This window comes from Rattus rattus, chromosome 6, assembly GCF_011064425.1.
Source record: "Rattus rattus isolate New Zealand chromosome 6, Rrattus_CSIRO_v1, whole genome shotgun sequence".
In the NCBI taxonomy this organism is placed as follows: Eukaryota; Metazoa; Chordata; class Mammalia; order Rodentia; family Muridae; genus Rattus; species Rattus rattus.
Genome location: NC_046159.1, coordinates 16,521,290 through 16,542,314, shown reverse-complemented (window position 1 = coordinate 16,542,314; position 21,025 = coordinate 16,521,290). Strand labels below are relative to the sequence as shown.

The window sequence follows — 21,025 nt, the reverse complement described above, 5'->3', positions numbered from 1 at the left end:
CAATGAAATCTTCCACTACTTTCAAAGGCATATAATAATAAACATTAAAGCTTGCATTATGAGTGGAAGACCTGTAAAACTATATTTATAAAACCTAAAATATATAACTCTACATAATATATAGAAAATTCTATGGTTGTAAATATGTTAATGTTTTTTAAATTAATTATACTCATCTTCATGATGTTAGAAGCTGAAGAAGGGAATAAAATATCCTTGAACTGTGGGCTGAAATAAAACTTTTTTTCTATAATTTGTGTTTGCTAGGGCATTATGTTCCAGGTACAAGAAAGGAACTAATATAGCTAAATAAGTAAATTTGACTATTTTGAGTATAGCACATATATTAATAAAACATATATTTGCAATGTATAGACTATATTCTTTAAAGTAAGCTGTATATCTAGCAACCAGAATAAAGATTACACAGTGTAAATTTGTAAGTAGATACCTGTTTCCATGCACCTCGATTACACAGTGTAAATTTGTAAGTAGATACCTGTTTCCATGCACCTCTATCTGGCTGATTTTTCTTCCTCCAATCATCACTTGTTTTTAGGTTGTATTTGTCACCAGGCAGGAGAGTGATAGAGAAACTTTGTTATTCTGTGAATAAACTCTTGGCCGATAATTTCTCATACATGATGCAAATGATTCTGCAACATTACCTATATAAACTTCATAAAAAGAGATCTTGCAAAATTTGGATTTGTTGAAAAACTTTTAAAGCATGAGTCCCACTACATATCCCCGATTTTCCTGGAAATGACCATTTAAATTGGACTTTCCTTGAACTGGCAGAGATCCACCTTCCTCTTGAATGCTGTGTCTGAAGGAGATGTATGATTAAAGGTATGTGCTGACACTTCTGCTTTGATTTAATGTTAAAATAGCTGTTATGTGAGCCTTAGTCAGTGATTTATATTTACTACTAAAAAATTGTTACTCTATCATAAGGAGAAAAAAGTTAGTGAATTACTTCCTCATAATTTGTTTGTATCTAAAACCCCGTAGGTTGTTGGATGTCTTATGTAGTTGATGTATTCTGTGATTTCAGCCTACATCCCAGGTGCCTCAGTATACAAAGAGTACTCTGCTTTAATTTACAATTACCCAGAATCAGGATAGATGAGTGGACTGAAGGATTCAAGAATGAAGTTATCATACAAATAATGTGAACCAGTTCACTTTGATTCTTCTGAGCAATCCAGGATATAAGAAGAGATAGGAAATACATAGTATAGAGCAAGAGGAAAGAGACCATAATTCCTAAGGCATTCCTGTGAGCCTTGGTACTAGGGTCTCTATCTTCTCTGGAATTGAGCTGCATCTTCTGGAGATGTTTCCACAAAGAGAAGATTAGCAGAAAAAAAAAGAAAGAAATCAGGGCCAATAAAAATGGTATCACAGAGAACATAGTCATGTTAAATAATATCATCTATATCAAAAGTGCAAACTCATTCTTTATGGAATTCACACTTGTGTTTCCTTCATATTGATAGAACCTCTTTTCAAGAGTTATGATTATTTGTATTATATTTGCAATCAAGAACATCATGCTTCCCAGTAGCATCTGCACAATCAGCTGTTTTAGTCTCCATTTTAAGTAGAGAAAGATCTGTCAAATGGTTTCTCACCATCTAATGAAATGATCATGTGGTTTTGTTCTTTCAGTTTTTTTTTATATAATGGATTACGTTTTTGGTTTTCCATATATTAAACCATCCCTGCATGCCTGGGATGAAGCCTACTTGATCATGGTGGGTGATTGTTTTGATGTGCTCTTGGATTCGGTTTGCCAGATTTTTATTGAGTATTTTTGCATCGATATTCATAAGGGAAATTGGTCTGACGTTCTCTTTCTTTGTTGGGTCTTTATGTGGTTTAGGTATAAGAGTAATTGCTCTTTGTTTGATTATTTCTTGCCTTCTACTCCTCCTGGGTTTATTTGCTTCTTTTTGTTCTAGAGCTTTTAGGTGTGCAGTCAAGCTGCTGATATATGCTTTCTCCTGTTTTTCTGCAGGCACTCAGAACTATGAGTTTTCCTCTTAGCACAGCTTTCATTGTGTTCCATAAGTTTGGGTACCTTCATTTTCTTTAAATTCTAAGAAGTCTTTAATTTCTTTCTTTATTTCTTCCTTGACCAGGTTATCACTGAGTAGAGCACTGTTCAACTTCCATGTATATGTGGGCATTCTTCCCTTATTTTAATTGAAGACCAGCTTTAGCCTGTGGTGGTCTGATAAGATGCATGGGATTATTCCTATCTTTCTGTACCTGTTGAGGCCATTTTTATGACCAATTATATTGTCAGTTTTGGAGAAAGTACCATGAGGAGCTGAGAAGAAGGTATATCCTTTTGCTTTAGGATAGAATGTTCTATAAATATCTGTTAAGTCCATTTGGCTCATGACTTCTCTTAGTCTTTCTACGTCTCTGTTTAATTTCTGTTTCCATGATCTGTCCATTGATGAGAGTGGAGTGTTGAAATCTCCTACTATTATTGTGTGAGGTGCAATGTGTGCTTTGAGCTTTGAGTAAGGTTTCTTTTATGTATAGGTGCCCTTCTATTTGGAACATAGAAATTTAGGATTGAGAGTTCATCTTGGTGGATTTTTCCTTTGTTGAATATGAAGTGTCCTTCCTTATCTTTTTTGATGACTTTTAGTTGAAAATCCATTTTATTTGATATTAGAATGGCTACTCCAGCTTGCTTCTTCAGACCATTTTCTCGGTAAGTTGTTTTCCAGCTTTTCACTGTGAGGTAGTGTCTGTCTTTGTCTTTGAGGTGTGTTTCCTGTAGGCAGCAGAATGCAGGGTCCTCATTGTATATCCAGTTTGTTAATCTATGTCTTTTTATTGGAGAGTTGAGACCATTGATATTGAGAGATATTAAGGTATAGTGATTATTGCTTCCTGTTATATTCATATTTGGATGTGAGATTATGTTTGTATGCTTTTCTTCTCTTTGTTTTGTTGCCAAGACCAAATATTTCAAGATGATTAGTTTCTTCCTTTTTCTAGGGTGTAGCTTGCCTCCTTATGTTGGGCTTTACCATTTATTATCCTTTGTAGCACTGGATTTGTAGAAAGATATTGTGTAAATTTGGTTTTGTAATGGAATATCTTCGTTTCACCATCTATGCTAATTGAGAGTTTTGCAGGATACAGTAACTTGGGCTGGCATTTGTGTTCTCTTAGGGTCTGTATGACATCTGTCCAGGATCTTCTGGCTTTCATAGTCTCTGGTGAGAAGTTTGGTGTGATTCTGATAGGTCTGCCTTTATATGTTACTTGACCTTTTTCCCTTACTGCTTTTAATATTCTTTTTTTTTGTGCTTTTGGTATTTTGACTATTATGTGATGGGAGGAATTTCTTTTCTGGTCCAATCTATTTGGAGTTCTATATGCTTCATGTATGTTTATGGGCATCTCTTTCTTTAGGTTAGGGAAGTTTTCTTTTATGGTTTTGTTGAAGGTATTTACTGGTCCTTTGAGCTGTGAGTCTTTACTCTCTTCTATACCTATTATCCTTAAGTTTGATCTTCTGGATTTCCTGTGTGTTTTGGACCAGTAGCTTTTTTCCATTTTCCATTTTCTTTGACCATTTTTTCAATCAGGATCTTTCCTTAAAGAAGCTTACATTTGCATGGGTAATAGAGGCATATAAGGTAAACATCAGGAAGATGGGAATATCCTCACCCCCTAGTGACATTTGTGAAGGATGGATCAACCACCCACAGCTTTCCAGCCAGAAGATGTTGACATAATAAATATTTGTATTTCACTCAACGGTATCTGGAAAGCAGGGAAATAGCCTGTCCTCTTTCCATTTTTTGTTCCAAGTTTCATCTCATGGTAGTTTTTCATTTGCTCCTAATGAATAAAATAAATAAATAAAATATTTAGAAAAAATATGTAGTGATATTCTCTAGAGCTTAATGGCACCCAGAATGTGCCTATACAGGACACCTAAGCAATAGCATGTGCTTGGCATTTGAGGAAATACAATTGATCCTATACACTGAGGTATTATGAGTAAAAAGAAGTAAAGAATGAGAGACTGTGTGAGCTACACATTATTTTGGTTCCTGGAAAGATTCTATATGAGAAAACTTTAGGAAGATAATCTAGAACAAATAAAAGTGGATTCCTATATACATGGAAGCACAATCAATTCCAGGTTGGGGGCGGGAATGAGAAATCTTATCTCAATATCTGAAGGAAAATAAAGAAATAAGTGACTCCAATGTGGTTGTACAAACAGTTTGAATATTTACATCAGTTTCCTTTCCTTTCCTTTCAATGGATTGAGGATGTGTGATCAATATTTTGTTTCTAGCACTCTTATGATTTACATAATATTCAAGAAAGTTCTTGGATATGCTCTAATATTTGTGTTATGGTTATGTAAGATTATAATTTGCTCACACTGATCAACTAGTTAATGAAATGTCAATAGACATATCAAAATATTTATGACTAGGTCTCCGTGTGTGGTTGTAAATATAACAAAGACTAAGATGTAAAAGGGATCAGTGATATATGGGAAAATTAAAATTATATTTTAATTTTAAAATTAAAGATGTATCAGTAATGGCATCTCTATACGATTACCCCTTTGGACAACGAATCTAAAAATGTCTCTCATTAAGACCATTTCTCACAGAAAATAAGATCTTTCTATATACTATTAGTAGACGCTTTTATAAAATAAAGGTCTCCCAATTATTATATTTTAATATTTTTCTTGATATGCCCTAAGATTTTCAAATATCAATAATATTCTTGCACTGAATAGAACTTTCTATATTGGGATAAATCCATCTTCTCTCTGATGTACAACAATTTCTAGCATTTCTTGATTCACTATGACAATATTGAATCATGATTATATAGGTTTATAAGAAATATTGACAATTACATTTTTAAGACAGGCTTTTTGGTGCAGCCCACATAACATAAATCTCACTATGTTGTTTAAATATTCCTGTAAATCTGTTTGCATTGGGCTCTCAAATTTTGAGATTATTGGTATGAATCAATGGGCCTAGCCACATCTAATAATATTTTCTTGAGCATAAGCAAGAAAAACTGATAATACAGTCAAGACTTTCTATCTAATACAATTATAGTGAAATTGTATAATAGTCTTTAGAATGTCTACAGTCACATCGAATATTTCAACTAAACAAAAAGAATGTTAATATCAGTAAGTAGGATGGTTTTGTGAAAAGAAAATGAGAACTATCCTCTTAAAAAATCAGAGACTATGAGCATGACTGCATGTATATTTTCTACATAAATTCAAAGCAGATAGGTTTTCAGTGCTGAGAGTGGAAGACACAAGCCTCCATGCTCAATGCAGAAATTATCTTAAACTGCAACTGATAACAAAGAAAAACTTCTTTTTTTCCAGTAGAGTCACATTGGGTATGCAAACCACTATGAAGAGCATTAGATGTCCAGCATTAGATGACTAGCACAAAACAAATTCAGTGGCATTTCTGGAAACGCATTGTTTTTAAAGCTTTGTTTGGAGGATACTTTTTACTTGACTTTTCTTTTGCTTCTCTATTAAGGTTTCTGATTTGGAGTTTCTATGGTGTGTGTGTGTGTGTGTGTGTGTGTGTGTGTGTGTGTGTGTGTGTGTGTGTGTGTGTGTGTGTGTGTGTGTGTGTTTGTATGTGTCTACATATGTTTATAAACATGTACACATATTCACATGTGTGTATTTGTATACATAATTCTCATGCTTTTTTGTTGATTTTCTGTTTCTCTATGTATTTTGTTTTATTCTAGTTTCCTTCTGTTTGCTTATTGGTCTGTTTCTTTTCTAAAGAGAAAGAGAAAGAATATAGAATGTTGAATGCATGAAGAAATGGGCAGTAACTGAGAGGAGACAGAATCTAAGAAAACTTGGTGAAAATATATTATATAAAGAAATTATTTTCAATTAAAAAAGAAACTGGAGTCTGAAAGATTGGATTTCATATTTGAAGCATTCCTTAAAATTTGACGTTTTTGTGGATTTTGTTTCTTTGTTACCTGGTTGTATTCTTATTGAGTTGCTTTTAATTTTATTTCAGAAATTACGGGCTAATATTTTTCTTTTATTGAGAATATATCTTCTTATTCAATAAAATCGGATCAGTTTCTTTCCCACTTCTCTTTCCAGCTCTTCTTCACCTCCACTTCCTTCTGGTTCCAGATACTTTCTGTCTCTTGATAAATACACAGAGGAATCTATGGAATAATAGTAAAATGGTGGTGGTTTAGTCTTTGGCAGCTCTGGTTAGTTAATACTGTTGTTCTTATGGGGTTGCAAACCCCTTCAACTCATTCAGTCCTTTCTCTAATTCCTCCAATGTGGACCACATTCTCAGTTCAATGGTTGACTGCTAGCATTTGACTCTGTATTTATTAGGATCTTGCAGAGCCTCTCAGGAGACAGCTATATCAAGCTCCTGTCAGCATGCACTTCTTGGCATCAGGAACGTTTTTTGGGTTTTGTGGCTGTATGTATGTGGGCTGCATCCCCAAAAGGGGCAGGCTCTGAATGGCCATTCCTTGAGTCTTTGCTCCAAACTTTTCTCCCTAGTTCTTCCTATGAATATTTTTTGTTCCCCCTTTAATAAGGACTGAAGCATCTGCAATTAGGTCATCTTTCTTGAATTTCATGTGGTCTGTGGATTGTAATTTGGGTAATTCAAGCTCTTGGGCTAATATCCACTTATCAGTGAGTGCATATCATGTTGTGTGTGTGTGTGTGTGTGTGTGTGTGTGTGTGTGTGTGAGAGAGAGAGAGAGAGAGAGAGAGAGAGAGAGAGAGATTGGGTTACTTCACTCAGGATGTTTTCTAGTTCACTCCATTTGCCTATCAATTTCATAAAGTCATTGTTTTTAATAGCTGAGTAATATTCCATTGTGTAGATGTACCACATTTTCTGTATCCATTCCTCTGTTGAAGAATATCTGTTTTTTTCCATCTTCTGGCTATTATAAATAAGGCAGCTTCTTACATTCTTTTCTTAGATGTCAAAAACTAGGATAATCAGCAACTGTTTATCTCCCAGAATATCTTGATTTTTATGGATATATACATATACATTTTTTAATGTTCTATGTTTCTTCAGGTACTAAATAGGTACCATTTGGTACTTCCTCTTCAAGTATGTTATCAAAGGAGATTATCTAGAGATGCTAGATAATGTAAAAGAAATGAGATGTATTTTTAATAAAACATTCAGTGTACGTGTGTGTGTGTGTGTGTGTGTGTGTGTGTGTGAGAGAGAGAGAGAGAGAGAGAGAGAGAGAGAGAGAGAGAGAGAGAGAGAGAGAGAGAGAGAGTTTAATGATATGGGTTCTTGAGGCATGAAACACATGTGGAGACTGGGGCACAAAATTATAGAATCTCTTTTTACAATGTTCGAAGTTACATTGCGAGCATTACATACTGTAGACCTTTCCTATTGCAAAGATATGCAAATAATATTAACTAAAACATGTAAAAAATAAGGCTGCTATGAACATAATGGAGCATGTGTCCTTGTTATATGTTGGAGCATCTTTTGGGCATAATCCAAGGAGTGGTATAGCTGAGTCCTAGGTCCAACATTCTGAGGAACCTCCAGACTGATTTTCAGAGTGGTAATTCTAGCTTTCAACCCCACCAAAAACAGAGAATACCACATTCTCATCAGCATCTGTCGTAACCTGAGTTTTTGATCTTAGCCATTCTGACTGGTGTGAGGTGGAATCTCAGGGTGGTTTTGATTTTCATTTCCCTAATAAATAAAGATGTTGAACATTTCTTCAGGTACTTAACAGCCATTCAATATTCCTCAATTGAGAATCCTCTGTTTAGTTCTCACCCCATTTTATCAGTAGGTTTATTTGACTCTCTGATGTCAAACTTCTTGAGTTCTTTGTGTATTTTGGATATTATCTCTGAATTTGATGTAGGATTGGTAAAGATCTTTCCTCAATCTCTTGGTTGCCTTTTCGTCCTAATGATAGTATCCTTTGCCTTACGGAAGCTTTGAAACTTTATGAGTCCCCATTTGTTGATTCTTGATCTTAGATCATAAGCCATTGGTGTTCTGTTCAGGAAAAATTTCCTTGTGCCCATGTGTTTGAGGCTCTTCCCACTTTTTCTTTTTGGAGTGTATTTGGTTTGATGTGAAGGTCCTTGATCCACTTGGAATTAAACTTTGTACAGAGTGATAAGAATTGTTCTAATTGCATTCTTCTACATGTTGATCTTCAGTTGAAAGAGCACCAATTTTCGAAAATGCTTTCTTTTTTCCACTAAATAATTTTAGCTCCTTTGTCAAGGATCAAGTGTCCATAGTTGTTTGAGTTCATTTCTGTGTCTTCAATTCTATTCCATTGGTCTGCCTGCCTGGCTCTGTACGAATACAATAGTTTTGTTTTTTTTTTTATCACTATTGCTCTCTAATACAGCTTGAGGTCAGGGATGCTAATTCCCTCAGAAATTTTCTTTTTTATTGTTGAGCGTAGTTTTTGCTATCCTATGTTTTTTCTTATTCCAAATGAATTTGAAAATTGCTCTTTCTAACTCTATGAAAAATTGATTTGGAATTTTGATGGCAATTGCAATGTATCTGTAGGTTGCTTTTTGGCAAGATGTTGATTTTTAGTAATTTAATCCTTCCAATGCAGGAGCATGGGCAATCTTTCCATTTTCTGAATCTTTGGTTTCTTTCTTCAAAGACTTGAAGTTCTTGCCATACAGATCTTTCACTTGCTTGGTTATAGTTACATTGATTCTACATAATAACTACAATATTTTATATTATTTGTGATTGTTGTGAAAAGTGTCATTTCCCTAATTTCTTTCTCAGCCTGTTTATCCTTGAGTAGAGGAAGGCTATTGGTTTGTTTGAGTTAATTTTATACCCAGCCACTTTGCTGAGGTTGTTTATCAGGCTTAGTAGTTCTCTGGTGGAACTTTTGGGGTTACTTAAGTATACTATCATATCTTCTTCAAATAGTGATATTTTGACTTCTTCCTTTCCAATTTGTATCCCTATGACCTCCTTTTGTTGTTTGCATTGGCTAGGACTATTTGTAATATATTGAATAAGTAGGGAGAGAGTAGGCAGCCTTGTCTAATCCCTGATTTTAGTGGGATTGCTTCACATTTCTCTCCATTTAGCTTGATTTTGGATACTGGTTTGCTGTATAGTGCTTTATTATGTTTATGTATAAGCATTGAATTCCTGATCTTTCCAAAACTTCAAGACTTTTCACATGAAGGGGTTTTGAATTTTGTCAAATGCTTTCTCAGCATCTAATGAGATGACATGTGTTTGTTTTTTTTATTTTTTAATTTGTTTACATAGTGGATTCTGTTGATGAATTTCCATATATTGAACCATCACATTTTAATCACAGTTGAATACTAGCACACTTATTTTTCTAAAGTAAATTAACTGAACTTTATTCTTCTGACCCAAGCAGTACATCCCACTACTGCTTCAAACATATAAAAAAGACTTCCAGGAGAATATTGATGTTAGTATAGGATGTTACAAATGACATAGGAGAAAATGGTACACATAATAGTTTTGATTGTAAGACATTTATTTTCTGACCTAAATGTCTACCAACTTCCTTTTTCTTGGTACATATTTAAAGCAATTTTCTTTTAAATTCCATGGCTAATGTCAAGGAAAGGAGGACTATAATAAAATAACAAATAAATCCACAAGTATAGTTACTCTCAGAACATCATTACTCTCAGAACATATCAAAAACCATTTCTTCCTTTACTGCTTGATACAGCCACAGACAGCAACCTTTACTAGGAGACATTGGAGTGTACCCTCAAGTCATAATTGCCAGCATGAAAAGGAAGACCAATTCTCTTTTATGGTTTTGTGGTTGGTACCTTCTCACACTTCCACATGATTTGTGATTTCAAGTGTAGGAGTTACCCAGTAACAATTTAAACCCTAGTTATTGGGCCATGTTGAGTTTATAGAGGGAAGTTAGTTATTTCGATACAGTGTACTTGAAAGTAACTATCTGTATGTAATGTAGCACTGTGTACAAAATATGGGTCTGAGAAATAATTGATGGACAGGCCCATTGATGGTGTTGCAAACCTTTGATCCTAGCACAGGGAAAGCAGATCTCTGAGTTAGTGACAGCTTTGTCTACAAAGTGAGTTCCTGAATAGGCAGGTATACATAAAGAAACACTGTTTTTAAAAAATAAAAACAAAATATTGATTGATGGAAAATGATTTAACAGCATTTCTATAGTTTTTGTTACTTTTACAAAGCTTTTTTGTTTTACTGAAAACCAGTAAACCCTGAGTGCTTAAAGTTAATACTTACAACATTGTTGTTCATAAGCCATAAACACAGATGGACATACTCTTTTTCACTTCTTCTCATACATTTGTTTGCCTTCTAATGCAATTATAAGTAATATAAAACTAATATATGAGTTAGTTATTATAACTATACTATATTAAATGTACTAATTGCTATGATGTAGTCAACAATAACTTAAGGAATGATTTATTATACCCTGGAATTTTCCAAATGGGAAAAGAATCATGAAGAGTAGACGATACTTACAGATCCTTTGTCAAAATGAGAGCTCTCACTCTGTAAAATTCATTAAGCACCTCACTTATCATGGATTTCATGCAAAAGATTCCTACCTTACCAATACTTGCATGTTTATTTTCTAATGAAAATTTTAGGAATTTAGTAGGTATTTTGGAAACCCATTGTGATTTTCCCTGAACCAGCACTGGAAACAGAGTCTTCTAAACTCTAGCATCTGACTTAAAGTATTGATTCTGTCTTTTTTTTTTTTTTGGAGCTGGGGACTGAATCCAGGGTCTTGTGCTTGCTAGGCAATCGCTCTACCACTGAGCTATATCCCCAACCCCTGATTCTGTCTTCTCAAAAGCAAGACTTATATTTCTATCTATTCAGAAATGCATTTAGTGATCTTTAATATGGTTTAATAAGTATGAAAATTAAATTCTAAGGCTACTTATAATTTTTTTTACCAAAGTGACAGAGTACTTGAAAATTTCATGTTCTAAATAGTAATTGATTTTAAGTAACTATTTTATTATTATTTTTGGAGAAACTTGATGAATATTCTCAGAATACTTAATAATAAAAATGTGAATTATATTGTATTACTAATGAGGCAAATGCATTATAAGCAAGAAACATGATTCCTTTTATTCATTCTCTTTTGCTTATTTTCTTTTTTGCTACTATATACAGATTTTCTACAAAGATCTTCTTGTACATATAATTGTCTGAAAGTTTCCATATTTCACCATTAAGCACACTGTTCATACATTTTCTTAGAGTCTTTTATTAACCACATGTTGTATGAAAATTATAAAAGCACAGGGAATTTTTTTTCTTTTTTCCCCATCGTTATTAAATTGGGTATTTCTTATTTACATTTCAAATGTTATTCCCTTTCCCAGTTTCCAGGCCAACATCCCCCTACCTCCTCTCCCTCCCCTTCTATATGGATGTTCCCCTCTCCATACTCCCCCAGTTACCTCCCTCTCCCCAAGAATCCCATTCACTGGGGGTCCAGCCTTGGCAGGACCAAGGGCTTCCTCTTCCACTGGTACCCTTACTAGGCTATTCATTGCTACCTATGCAGTTGGAGCCCAGGGTCAGTTCATGTATAGTCTTTGGGTAGTGGCTTAGTCCCTGGAAAAAAATTTAAACATCAGAAATAATAAGAAAACAAATTACATGAGGACCATCAGTCTCAATTAGCCTGGACCCTTGAGATCTCTTAGATACTGGATCACCACCAGGCAGCATACACCAGCTGAGATGAGGCCTCCAACCAAATACCACAGAGGACTCACAGGTCTGGGCTCAGTCAGTCAGAGAAGATGCTCCTAAACCTCAGGAGACTGGAGGCCCCAGGAAGTTTAGTGGTCTGGTGAGGTGGGGACATACTTGTGGAGTTGTGGTGGGGTAGTGTTGGAGTGTGGAGGAGTTATGGAATGTGCAACTCTTAGGGGGTGAATCAGAAGGGGAATAAAATCTGCAGTTTAAAAGTAAATAAATAAATAAGAAATAAGAAAACAAATTATACAGAAATTTGATCAGAAAATGCATAGCATGAAGAATTATTAGGTTAACAGAGTGTTGAGAGCTAGACTGACCCAGAGCTTCTCCTGAGGACCTTCATTATGAGTAAGGAACCCTTTCTCTAAAGCCAAATTTATGCTTGTCATAGTATTAACAGTCTGGGAGCATGACCTTGGTGAAACTGCAGTTCTGGATCTAGAGAACTCAACTCTTTTCACCAAAAATGGATGTCGTTTGTCACACAGCTGCTGTGTGTTTGGTGTCTGACAACCTTTAAATAGTCCTGTGCTCTTCTTGTGCAACACTGCTTGATTGGCTTCCTACTGATTTGTCTTATTATATGAGAGTATTTCGACTATCTTGTCCCATTTTCATACTATGGTTAAATTCCGTATAAGATTCTATGCTTCTCAATAAACTTGCTTGACATAAGACATAGTTTATTCAAGATTTCCTGACCCAAGTTTTCTTGTATTCTTTATTGTTGCATCTTATGCCCTTCACTCTTAGGACTCCGTCCCCAAAGAATGACCTGATCATCAAGGTCAATGGAAGGTAAAAAGTGAGATGAGGATTAGAAGGCATCAAAGATGACTAACAAACAAAGATGCAGTAGACATAAAACAGATAAACAAAGAAGCAGAAATCTACACATATACATAAAATATACTGCACATGTATACATGCACAAGTGTGCACCTGTACGTTCACACACACACACACACAAGCACACACATACACACACACACACACACACACACACACACACACACACAATTTAGGAACAAACCACTGAAGAACAAACATCAGGGTCCACCCAACTGATCCACTACAAACTGCTAGAAATCCAGTGTTGATCTGGTCATAAATCCTCCTCTACATGTAGAGTTAGCTGCTCATAGACTGATTTCTTGACATAAGCGAAAAAACATGTCAGGCTGTTTGAGGAGCTACTCTTAAAAACAAATGACAGCTGAGTGCCATCGTCCAACACAATCCTAGGAATGCAAATAGAGAAGACGGCCACACTGCCCACCAAGCGCACTATATCTGATATTTGTAATTTCATTGAAATAAAAAATATGCTTATATTTTAAAAATTATCCATATTCTTGTCTTTATTTTTATACTCTTGTATAGAACCCTTTGGTTTTACCTTTACATTTTTCTTTCTTAGTTGTTGCTGCCAATTAAATTAATATTTGACTGCTACAGTGGTTCTCTATCTATAAGTCGAAGGAACTGCAAATAAAAATAAACAGAGGAAATAATTTCAATGTTTGCAGCATATTTGTAATTTTCCCAAGGTTGTTCCTTGAGCACTACAGCATAACTATTAAAGTTGTCTTGGTATTCCATTGTATGTGCTGTTACATCAACGTCTAGTGCGTTGGGGGCCCTGGGTACAGTCACAAACCACCAGGACACAGGGGTTGCAGAGCAAAGGCAGAAGCAACTGCATGCAGTTGCAAGCTTTATTAATCCTTATATAGATACGAATATGCATTACTACAATTTCTATTTTGGCAAGATACCATAAGATCCTTATTCCCACGATACCAGGAACAACTGAGGCAAGACTAAACAAAGGTTTCTTCTCAAAACATTCACATAATAAATCACACCTTTGCTTATTATCAAAATATACTTGCCATTACCAAGAAAGCATGAGAACCGCTTCCACAGGAACAGGAAACAGCAAAACAGTTTAAGGCCAAGTGAGAAAAACATTTTCTTCTCAAGGGTGGCATTCTAGCCCCTACTTGCACCTGTCACCAGTCCTTATTTGATCCTGCCTGGGAGCTGCATCTCTATGTCTTAACACTGTTCCTTGTAGGAGATGATATGAAGTGTAAGGGAGGATGTGCATGCCCAATGACAAAGCATAAGGCATCCATGTACATACTGTAACTATCAAACAAGAGCACAAATTTAGCAATCAGATTGCCTATGACGACAACTCATTTCATTTTAATTCTTTAATCATAATCCACTAAATGAGTTTTAAAATCTCCTTTAACTTTTCTTTCTGAATAAAATGACAAGGTGTCAACTAGGGAATTTATTACAACTGTATGTATTGACTTACAAATGAAGAAATAAAGAAATTACTTTCCCAGTCTTTTCTGTAGTCCTAGGATTAAAATGTCATTCATTTCTCCATGCTTAAATTAACTTTTTCTCATTTGTTTTCAACTATTTATTGCTTAATACATTAATAGGCATACATTTTTATATTTTGTTGAAAATTTCAAGCATCAAATTGAGTAATATTTTCATTACTGTTCACCTTTTCTTCATATGCTTATTTGAGGACTTATTTTAATGTGGCTCTCCCCGAGCCCTATGAACATAAAATAGTTGGCTCAGAAATGTATCAGTTGATGTTGCATGAACCATTCAATCCTGAGAACCTGAGTTCAGATCCCAGGAAGATCTGAAAAATCTACATCAGGTAGCATGCGTCCTTATTTTTTATATTCCAGTAATTAAACAGGAGGCAGAGAGATGAGGAGCCCTATAAAGTCATGGCCTGGCTGGCCTGATAAACTCAGTGGTGAACAAAGAGTCCAGCTTTAAATAAAGCAGAAGATAAAGACTGGCAATCGAGGTTGTTTTCTGACTTACATGTGTGAGGCATGACGTGTGTGCACCCATACTCACACAGCATAAACGGGCACTCACTAAAAAATTAAAAATCAATTCTTCTCTTTGAAAGATACAGTAAGGAAAATGAAATAGTAAGTCAGAAGCTGAAAGAAAACATTTACTAAAATGTTACTCAATATTCTCAAATCTATGTACCAAAGAACTATAAACCAAAGTAGTCTGCTTAGTTAAAAAAGGAAACAACTAGTTGGGTGAGCGTAGGGCTGGTAAAATGATACAGTCCACTGTTAGGATTGCCTAGGTGAATCACTATGTAATCAAATTTTAACTAGTGGGTTAAAAAATTATATTTTGTTACACATTATAACTTACTCTTTACTGAAATCACCATGGAGAAAAATATGCAGTTATATACATGTGAAGTATCATTTCAAAATAAAAATCATGGTTACTTTGTAGTTAACTACATTAGCTTTTTAATTTAATTAAAAATTTAATTTTAATTTAATTACCACCAACAAACTATCATTATTAGTAATTTTTTTTAAAGATTTATTTATTTATTATATATAAGTACACTGTAGCTGTCTTCAGATACACCAGAAGAGGGCATCGGAACTCTTTACAGATGGTTGTGAGCCACCATGTGGTTGCTGGGAATTGAACTCATGACCTCTGGAAGAGCAGTCGGGTGCTCTTAACCGCTGAGCCATCTCTCTAGCCCCCATTATTAGTAATTTTTATTAATTCTTCTACTAACTTTCCAGCTGTAGCTTTCTCTCATGGCTTCTCCCCCCAAGATTACTTACCCCATTCTCCTTCCTGTTTGCCTCCTATAGGATGTTCTCCCCACCTCCCAGGCATGTCCCCTCCAGGGCCTCAAGTCTCTAGAGTGTTAAACACATCTTCTCCCACTGAGGCCAGATCATCTACATTTGTGCCTGGACCTTGGACGAGCCTCTGTATGCTGCCTTGTTGGCTAGTCTCGGGAGCTCCCTGGCATCTGGGTTAGTTGAGATTGCTGGACTTCCTGTGGGGTTGCCGTCCTCTTCAGGTTCTTCCATCCTTCCCTTAATTCAATCATAGAGGTGCCCTATTTTATTCAAATGGTTGGATGTAACTATCTATGTCTGTCTCAGTCAGCTGCTGGTTGGCATCTCAGAGGACAGCTATGCTTGTCTCCTGTCTTTAAACACATCATAGCACATAATATGTCAGGCCTTAGTGTCTGCCCAGGAGATGGATCCCAAAGTTGGGCTAGTCACAGAACCTCTTTTCCCTCAGTCTCTTCTTGATTTTTGTTCCTGAAGTTTTTTAGACAGGGAAAATTCTATGTCAGAGTTTTGACTGTGGGCTGGCAACTCCATCACTCTACTTGATACCCTGTCTATCTACTGGAGATGGACTCTTTCAGTTCCCTCTCCCCAACGTTGGGCATTTCATCTAAGGTCTCTCCCATTGAGTCCCGAGACTCTCTCAACTCCCAGGTCTCTGGTACTTTCTAGAGGGTGTCACTTTCCACTCCCAAAGGTACATATTTTTATTCATCTTCTTGGCCCTCTGGGTTTTTCTCTCCCTGTACCTGATCTTGTTCCCTGTTCTGGTATGGTTCAAAAAGTGGCAGAAATGGTTCCTGTGAGTTCACTCTTCATGCAGATCTGTTCTCTAGCTATTTTTCTGTCGGCCACTTTCACACACTATTCCCTTGGTGGGTTGTTACCATGCCTGACACACACACGTCACATTCTGAAGGCCATGCTAGTGTGACCCAAGCATTCTATAGCCTAGAAAGGCTTCCTGTCACAGACTCTGCTCAGACACCCAACACCTTAGTTAAATCATGACTGAACAAATTGTAACCCAACAACCAGATTTATATGTTAAATGTTCAATGTGCAATACATCCACACGATTAACTTACAACCCATTGATAAAGATATAAAGTGCCTATCTAGATAAGATAAATTTGCCTATAGAAATCCATCCCTTAAGAAATATTCATAACAACCTGTATCTATATAGAGATGCACGGCTAGAATCCTTTATGTCTGCCTTCATGTTGCTTCCTCTCTCTGCTTCTCCTTCTTCTTCTAAAACCTCTGTTCCCATCTCCCTTTCTTTTAGTCCAATGACAGGCCTTATTTTATCTTGTGTCTGCCTTCACCTGTGTGAGGACATCAACCTACAGTCCCCTTTTCTCCTTACCCATCTCCCTTCTCTCCCTAACCCATGTCCCTCGTCTCTCTGCCTCCCATGATTGTTTTTCCCCAACTTTTAAGTAGGATTGATGCATCCTTATTTGGGTCTCCCTTCTTGTTAAACTTCTTACTTTCGTGGGCTGTATCCTGGGTACTTTTGGCTAATATCCCCTTATCAGTGAATACATACCATGCATATTCTTTTGGGTCTGGGTTACCTCACTCAGTGTGATATTTTCTAGTTCCATCAATTTGCCTGCAAAATTCATGATATCCTTCTTTTAATAGTTGAACAGTATTCCATTGAGTCAATGAATCACGTTTTCTGTATCTATCTGAGAAACATCTGAGATGTTTCCAGGTTCTAGCTCTTATGAACAAGAATCAATGATCGTAGTAGAATATTTATCCTTGTGGTATAGTGTAGCATCTTTTGGGTATATTCCCAGAAGTGATATAGCTGAATCTTTAGGTAGATTTCTCTCAAATTTTCTGAGGAATTACCAGATTGATTTGCAGAGTCATTATGCCAGTTTGCAATCCCACCAGCAATAAAGGAGTGGTCTTATTTCTCCACATTCTCACCAGCATGTGCTATTAGTTGAGTTTTTGATATTAGCTATTCTGATTGGTTAAGGTGTAATCTCAGGTTGTTTTGATTTGCCTTTCTCTGATGTCTAAGGACTTTGAACAGTTATTTAAGTGCTTCTCAGCTACTTAAGATTCCTCTGTTTAGAATTCTCTTTTTAGCTATGTAACCTATTTTTAAATTGGGTTATTTGGTTTCTTGAGGTTAACTTCCTGTTTGGCTATAAGACCTCTATCAGATGCAGAATTAGAGAAGATTTTTTTTTTGCCAATCTGTAGTTTGCCCAAGCATCCTATTGATGGTGTCCTTTGCCTTTACAGAAGTTTTTCATTTACATGAGGTCCCATCTATTAATTGTTGACCTTAGAGCACTATGTAGTAAAATATGCAGTTATATACACATAAAATATCATTAAAAAAGAAAAGTCATGGTTATATTGTAGCTAACTATATTTGCAATTTTAATTTAATTAAAAATTTAATTTTAATGTAATTGCTATCCACAAACTGTCATTGTTAGTTTTCTTAAATCAATATTTCATGATTTAAGTTTTAAATAATTGCCCAAGATTTCCTTAATTCACCTGTAATCAGAAGTTCATGGTACAGGGAAGTAATTAATTACTTCAAATTCTCAACCAGTTGGTTTAAAATTGGCCATTGAGAGCATAACTTACAGGTTCTACAAACTTACTTAACAACTAAGTGGTAATTGCATGCTTACTATTGTTAAAATTACTTTCTGGTATGTTAGTAAGGCACTTGAATCTATTAATGATTTCTGGGTCAAAAATGTCAGTATTATACATAAAAAATCATAAAAATCATCATCATGACTATTTAAGTGATCTTTGACTAGTAGAGTTCAATAATATTGTTTGTTCTTTAAGTGATGTATATTTTATGTAAAGATTTTTTCTCTGTTTTGAAAATTTATTCTTCTCCAATACAATGATTCTCAACCACAACCTCCTTTCCTCAACTCCTATTTTCCTCCTCTCCACATTAACTCTCCCCCAGATCCACTGCTCCACTGGTTCCTTCAGAAGACAGGAGACCTCCCAGAGATAAAAGCAGAACATGAAGTAACAAGATCCAAAAAGACCAGGCAGAAAGCTTCACATCAAGGCGCAATAAGCTAACACAAAATGGGGAAAGGGTCCCAAGAGAGGACATAAGTGTCAGAGACTTCCTTATCCACATTGTTATGAGTCCAACAAAATTCCTAAGTTTAACTACCACAACATGTATGCAGAGGACCTAGTGTATACCCGTGCAAGCTCTGTGATTGCTGTGTTAGTTTCCATTAACCCTTATTAGTGGTGCTTAGTTAGTTCAGTGGTCTGTGTTCTCCTAGTGTTCTGGACCACTCTGGCTCTCACAATCCTTCCTCCCAGTCTTTTGTGGACTTCCCCAAGCTGCATTTAGTTTTTACCTGTAGATTTTTATATCTGTTCCCATCAGGTGCTGGGGAGAAGTCCCTGTGATGATGATTGGGAAAGAGAAATGGTATACAAGTGTATCAGAATATCACTAGGAAATGTCTGACAGTTCATCAACATGATTATTCCTTTTTTCCAGTAATGCTTGGTTCTAACATGTCATTGGGCCATCCAGGCAGAGTTGGGCATGTGCTCCCTGTTGAGTGAGCCTCAAGTAAGAGTAGACATTGCTTGACCACTCCCACAACCTCTGTGCCACTATTGTTCCAGCATACCTTGCAGTCAGGATAGGTTATGGTTAGAAGGTTTTGTGGTTGGATGGTTTCCCAGTTCCACTACTATATGTAAACCTTGCCAAGTTACAGAAGATAGCTTATTCAGGCTCCCCCTATATGACTTCCATGATACAATAAGTAAAGGAAGGAATCCTTGAACTAACTCACAGATTTATTTGCAATACAGAATATATAACAGCTAGATGGAGTTACAATATTCTCTCCTTTCAGTCTACATCTCAAATGACTCAGTATCCAAAGAGAAGTCTGATTTAATTTAGAATTTCCTAGAATCAAAATAAATGAGTGGGCAGAAGGATACATGAGTCCAGTAATAATACAAATAATGTCAACCAGTTTACTGTGATGCTTCTGAGCAATCCATGATAAAAGAAGAGACAGGAAATATATAGAATAGAGCAAGAGGAAGGAGACCATAATTCTCAAAGCATTTGTGTGGGCCTCGGTGCTAGGGTCTCCGTGTCCTCTGGAACTGAGCTGCATCTTCCGGAGATGTTTCCACAAGGAGAAGATTAGCAGGAGAAAAGAAATCGAGGCCAATGAAAATGGTATCACAGAGAATATAGTCATGTTGAAAAGAATCAGCTCTGTAAACCTTGCAAAGTCAGTTTCCATGGAATTCTCACTTGTGTTTCCTCCATATTGATAGGGCCTCTCTTTAAGAGTCCTTTGCATCAGGTTTCCAAGCAAGAACACCAAGCTTGCCAGCAACATCCCCACAATCACTTGTTTAAGTCTCCATTTCAAATACAGGAAGATCTTCCAGGAGCAGTTAGCTATTCTGAGTAAATAAAAGATGCTGAGAGCTGTGGCAAACCAGAGGCTGAAGTGACTAGAAAGGATCCAGGTAAAATAAAGAATTTGTAATTTCATTCCAATTGCAAATGAAGATGGACCATATACACTTGTAAACCAAGCATATATTTCCCAGATGAGAGTGATTCTTGAAATTGCCAATGTAAGAAGAATTTTATCTATTGTGGAAAGTTTTCGTTTAACGACCCAGTCCCAGAAGTTTGACAACACTATAAATCCATTGCTCAGATTCCCAAAAATGAACTCCACATGTATTAGTAGAGTGGCAAAGCTGTGAATGACAGGTTCCATGATCTTAGAAAGCTTGAGATATAACAGTGCTGCTCATTACTGGATCACCAAATGGTCCATGAGTTATCCACTGTGCAGATAATTCTTTCTTCTCTTTGCCCTGCTCCTTTTTAAATCTCTGAAAATACAACAAGCTGAATATTTCCTATTTGATATTTAATCTACATATTTTCTTAAGTGTTTCTTTTATTTCCTGCGATTCTCTGGTGAGTCCTAGCCCACATGTGTTTGTCCTTATCAGAGCCTAAATATTAATCAGATGATTTAAGAAATAAAGGCAAACTCACAATGCAGAAATGCTAATCAAGATATGACTTTTACACTGTTTTGCATGTTCTGCCTGTATCAATTTAAGGAAATTTGGTTGGGCCAGTTTGCATTGTAAGCTCTAGTTTACAAAGTTACAAAAATAAAACTAACTGAAGACTTCTGCTCTACAGCCTCACTATTAAGGTTCTAGAAAACATGCAAAGAATGGTTGGTATTTATCACTAAACTTCTGTTTACATTTTCCACACTTGGAGTAGAAGGTGTAAATAATGTACTTGCAACATTATTTTCATTTTGACAATTGTAAAGTATAATTATGTTGCTATAAGAGAAAATATATTCTTTAATAAGTACATAATTCATGACATTGAAAGGTCTATATTTTATTAGT

General features: G+C 35.8%; 1 protein-coding gene and 1 pseudogene across 1 annotated transcript; both read right to left on the bottom strand.

Moving 5' to 3' along the window:
* Positions 1-1,027: 1,027 nt before the first annotated feature.
* Positions 1,028-15,796, bottom strand: LOC116903780 (annotated as a pseudogene).
* A 3,599-nt stretch (positions 15,797-19,395) lies between these two features.
* Positions 19,396-20,424, bottom strand: LOC116902800 (taste receptor type 2 member 102-like). Its single transcript, XM_032905136.1, is given in 1 exon segment — positions 19,396-20,424. A coding segment is annotated over 1 exon segment (1,029 nt).
* Positions 20,425-21,025: the final 601 nt, after the last annotated feature.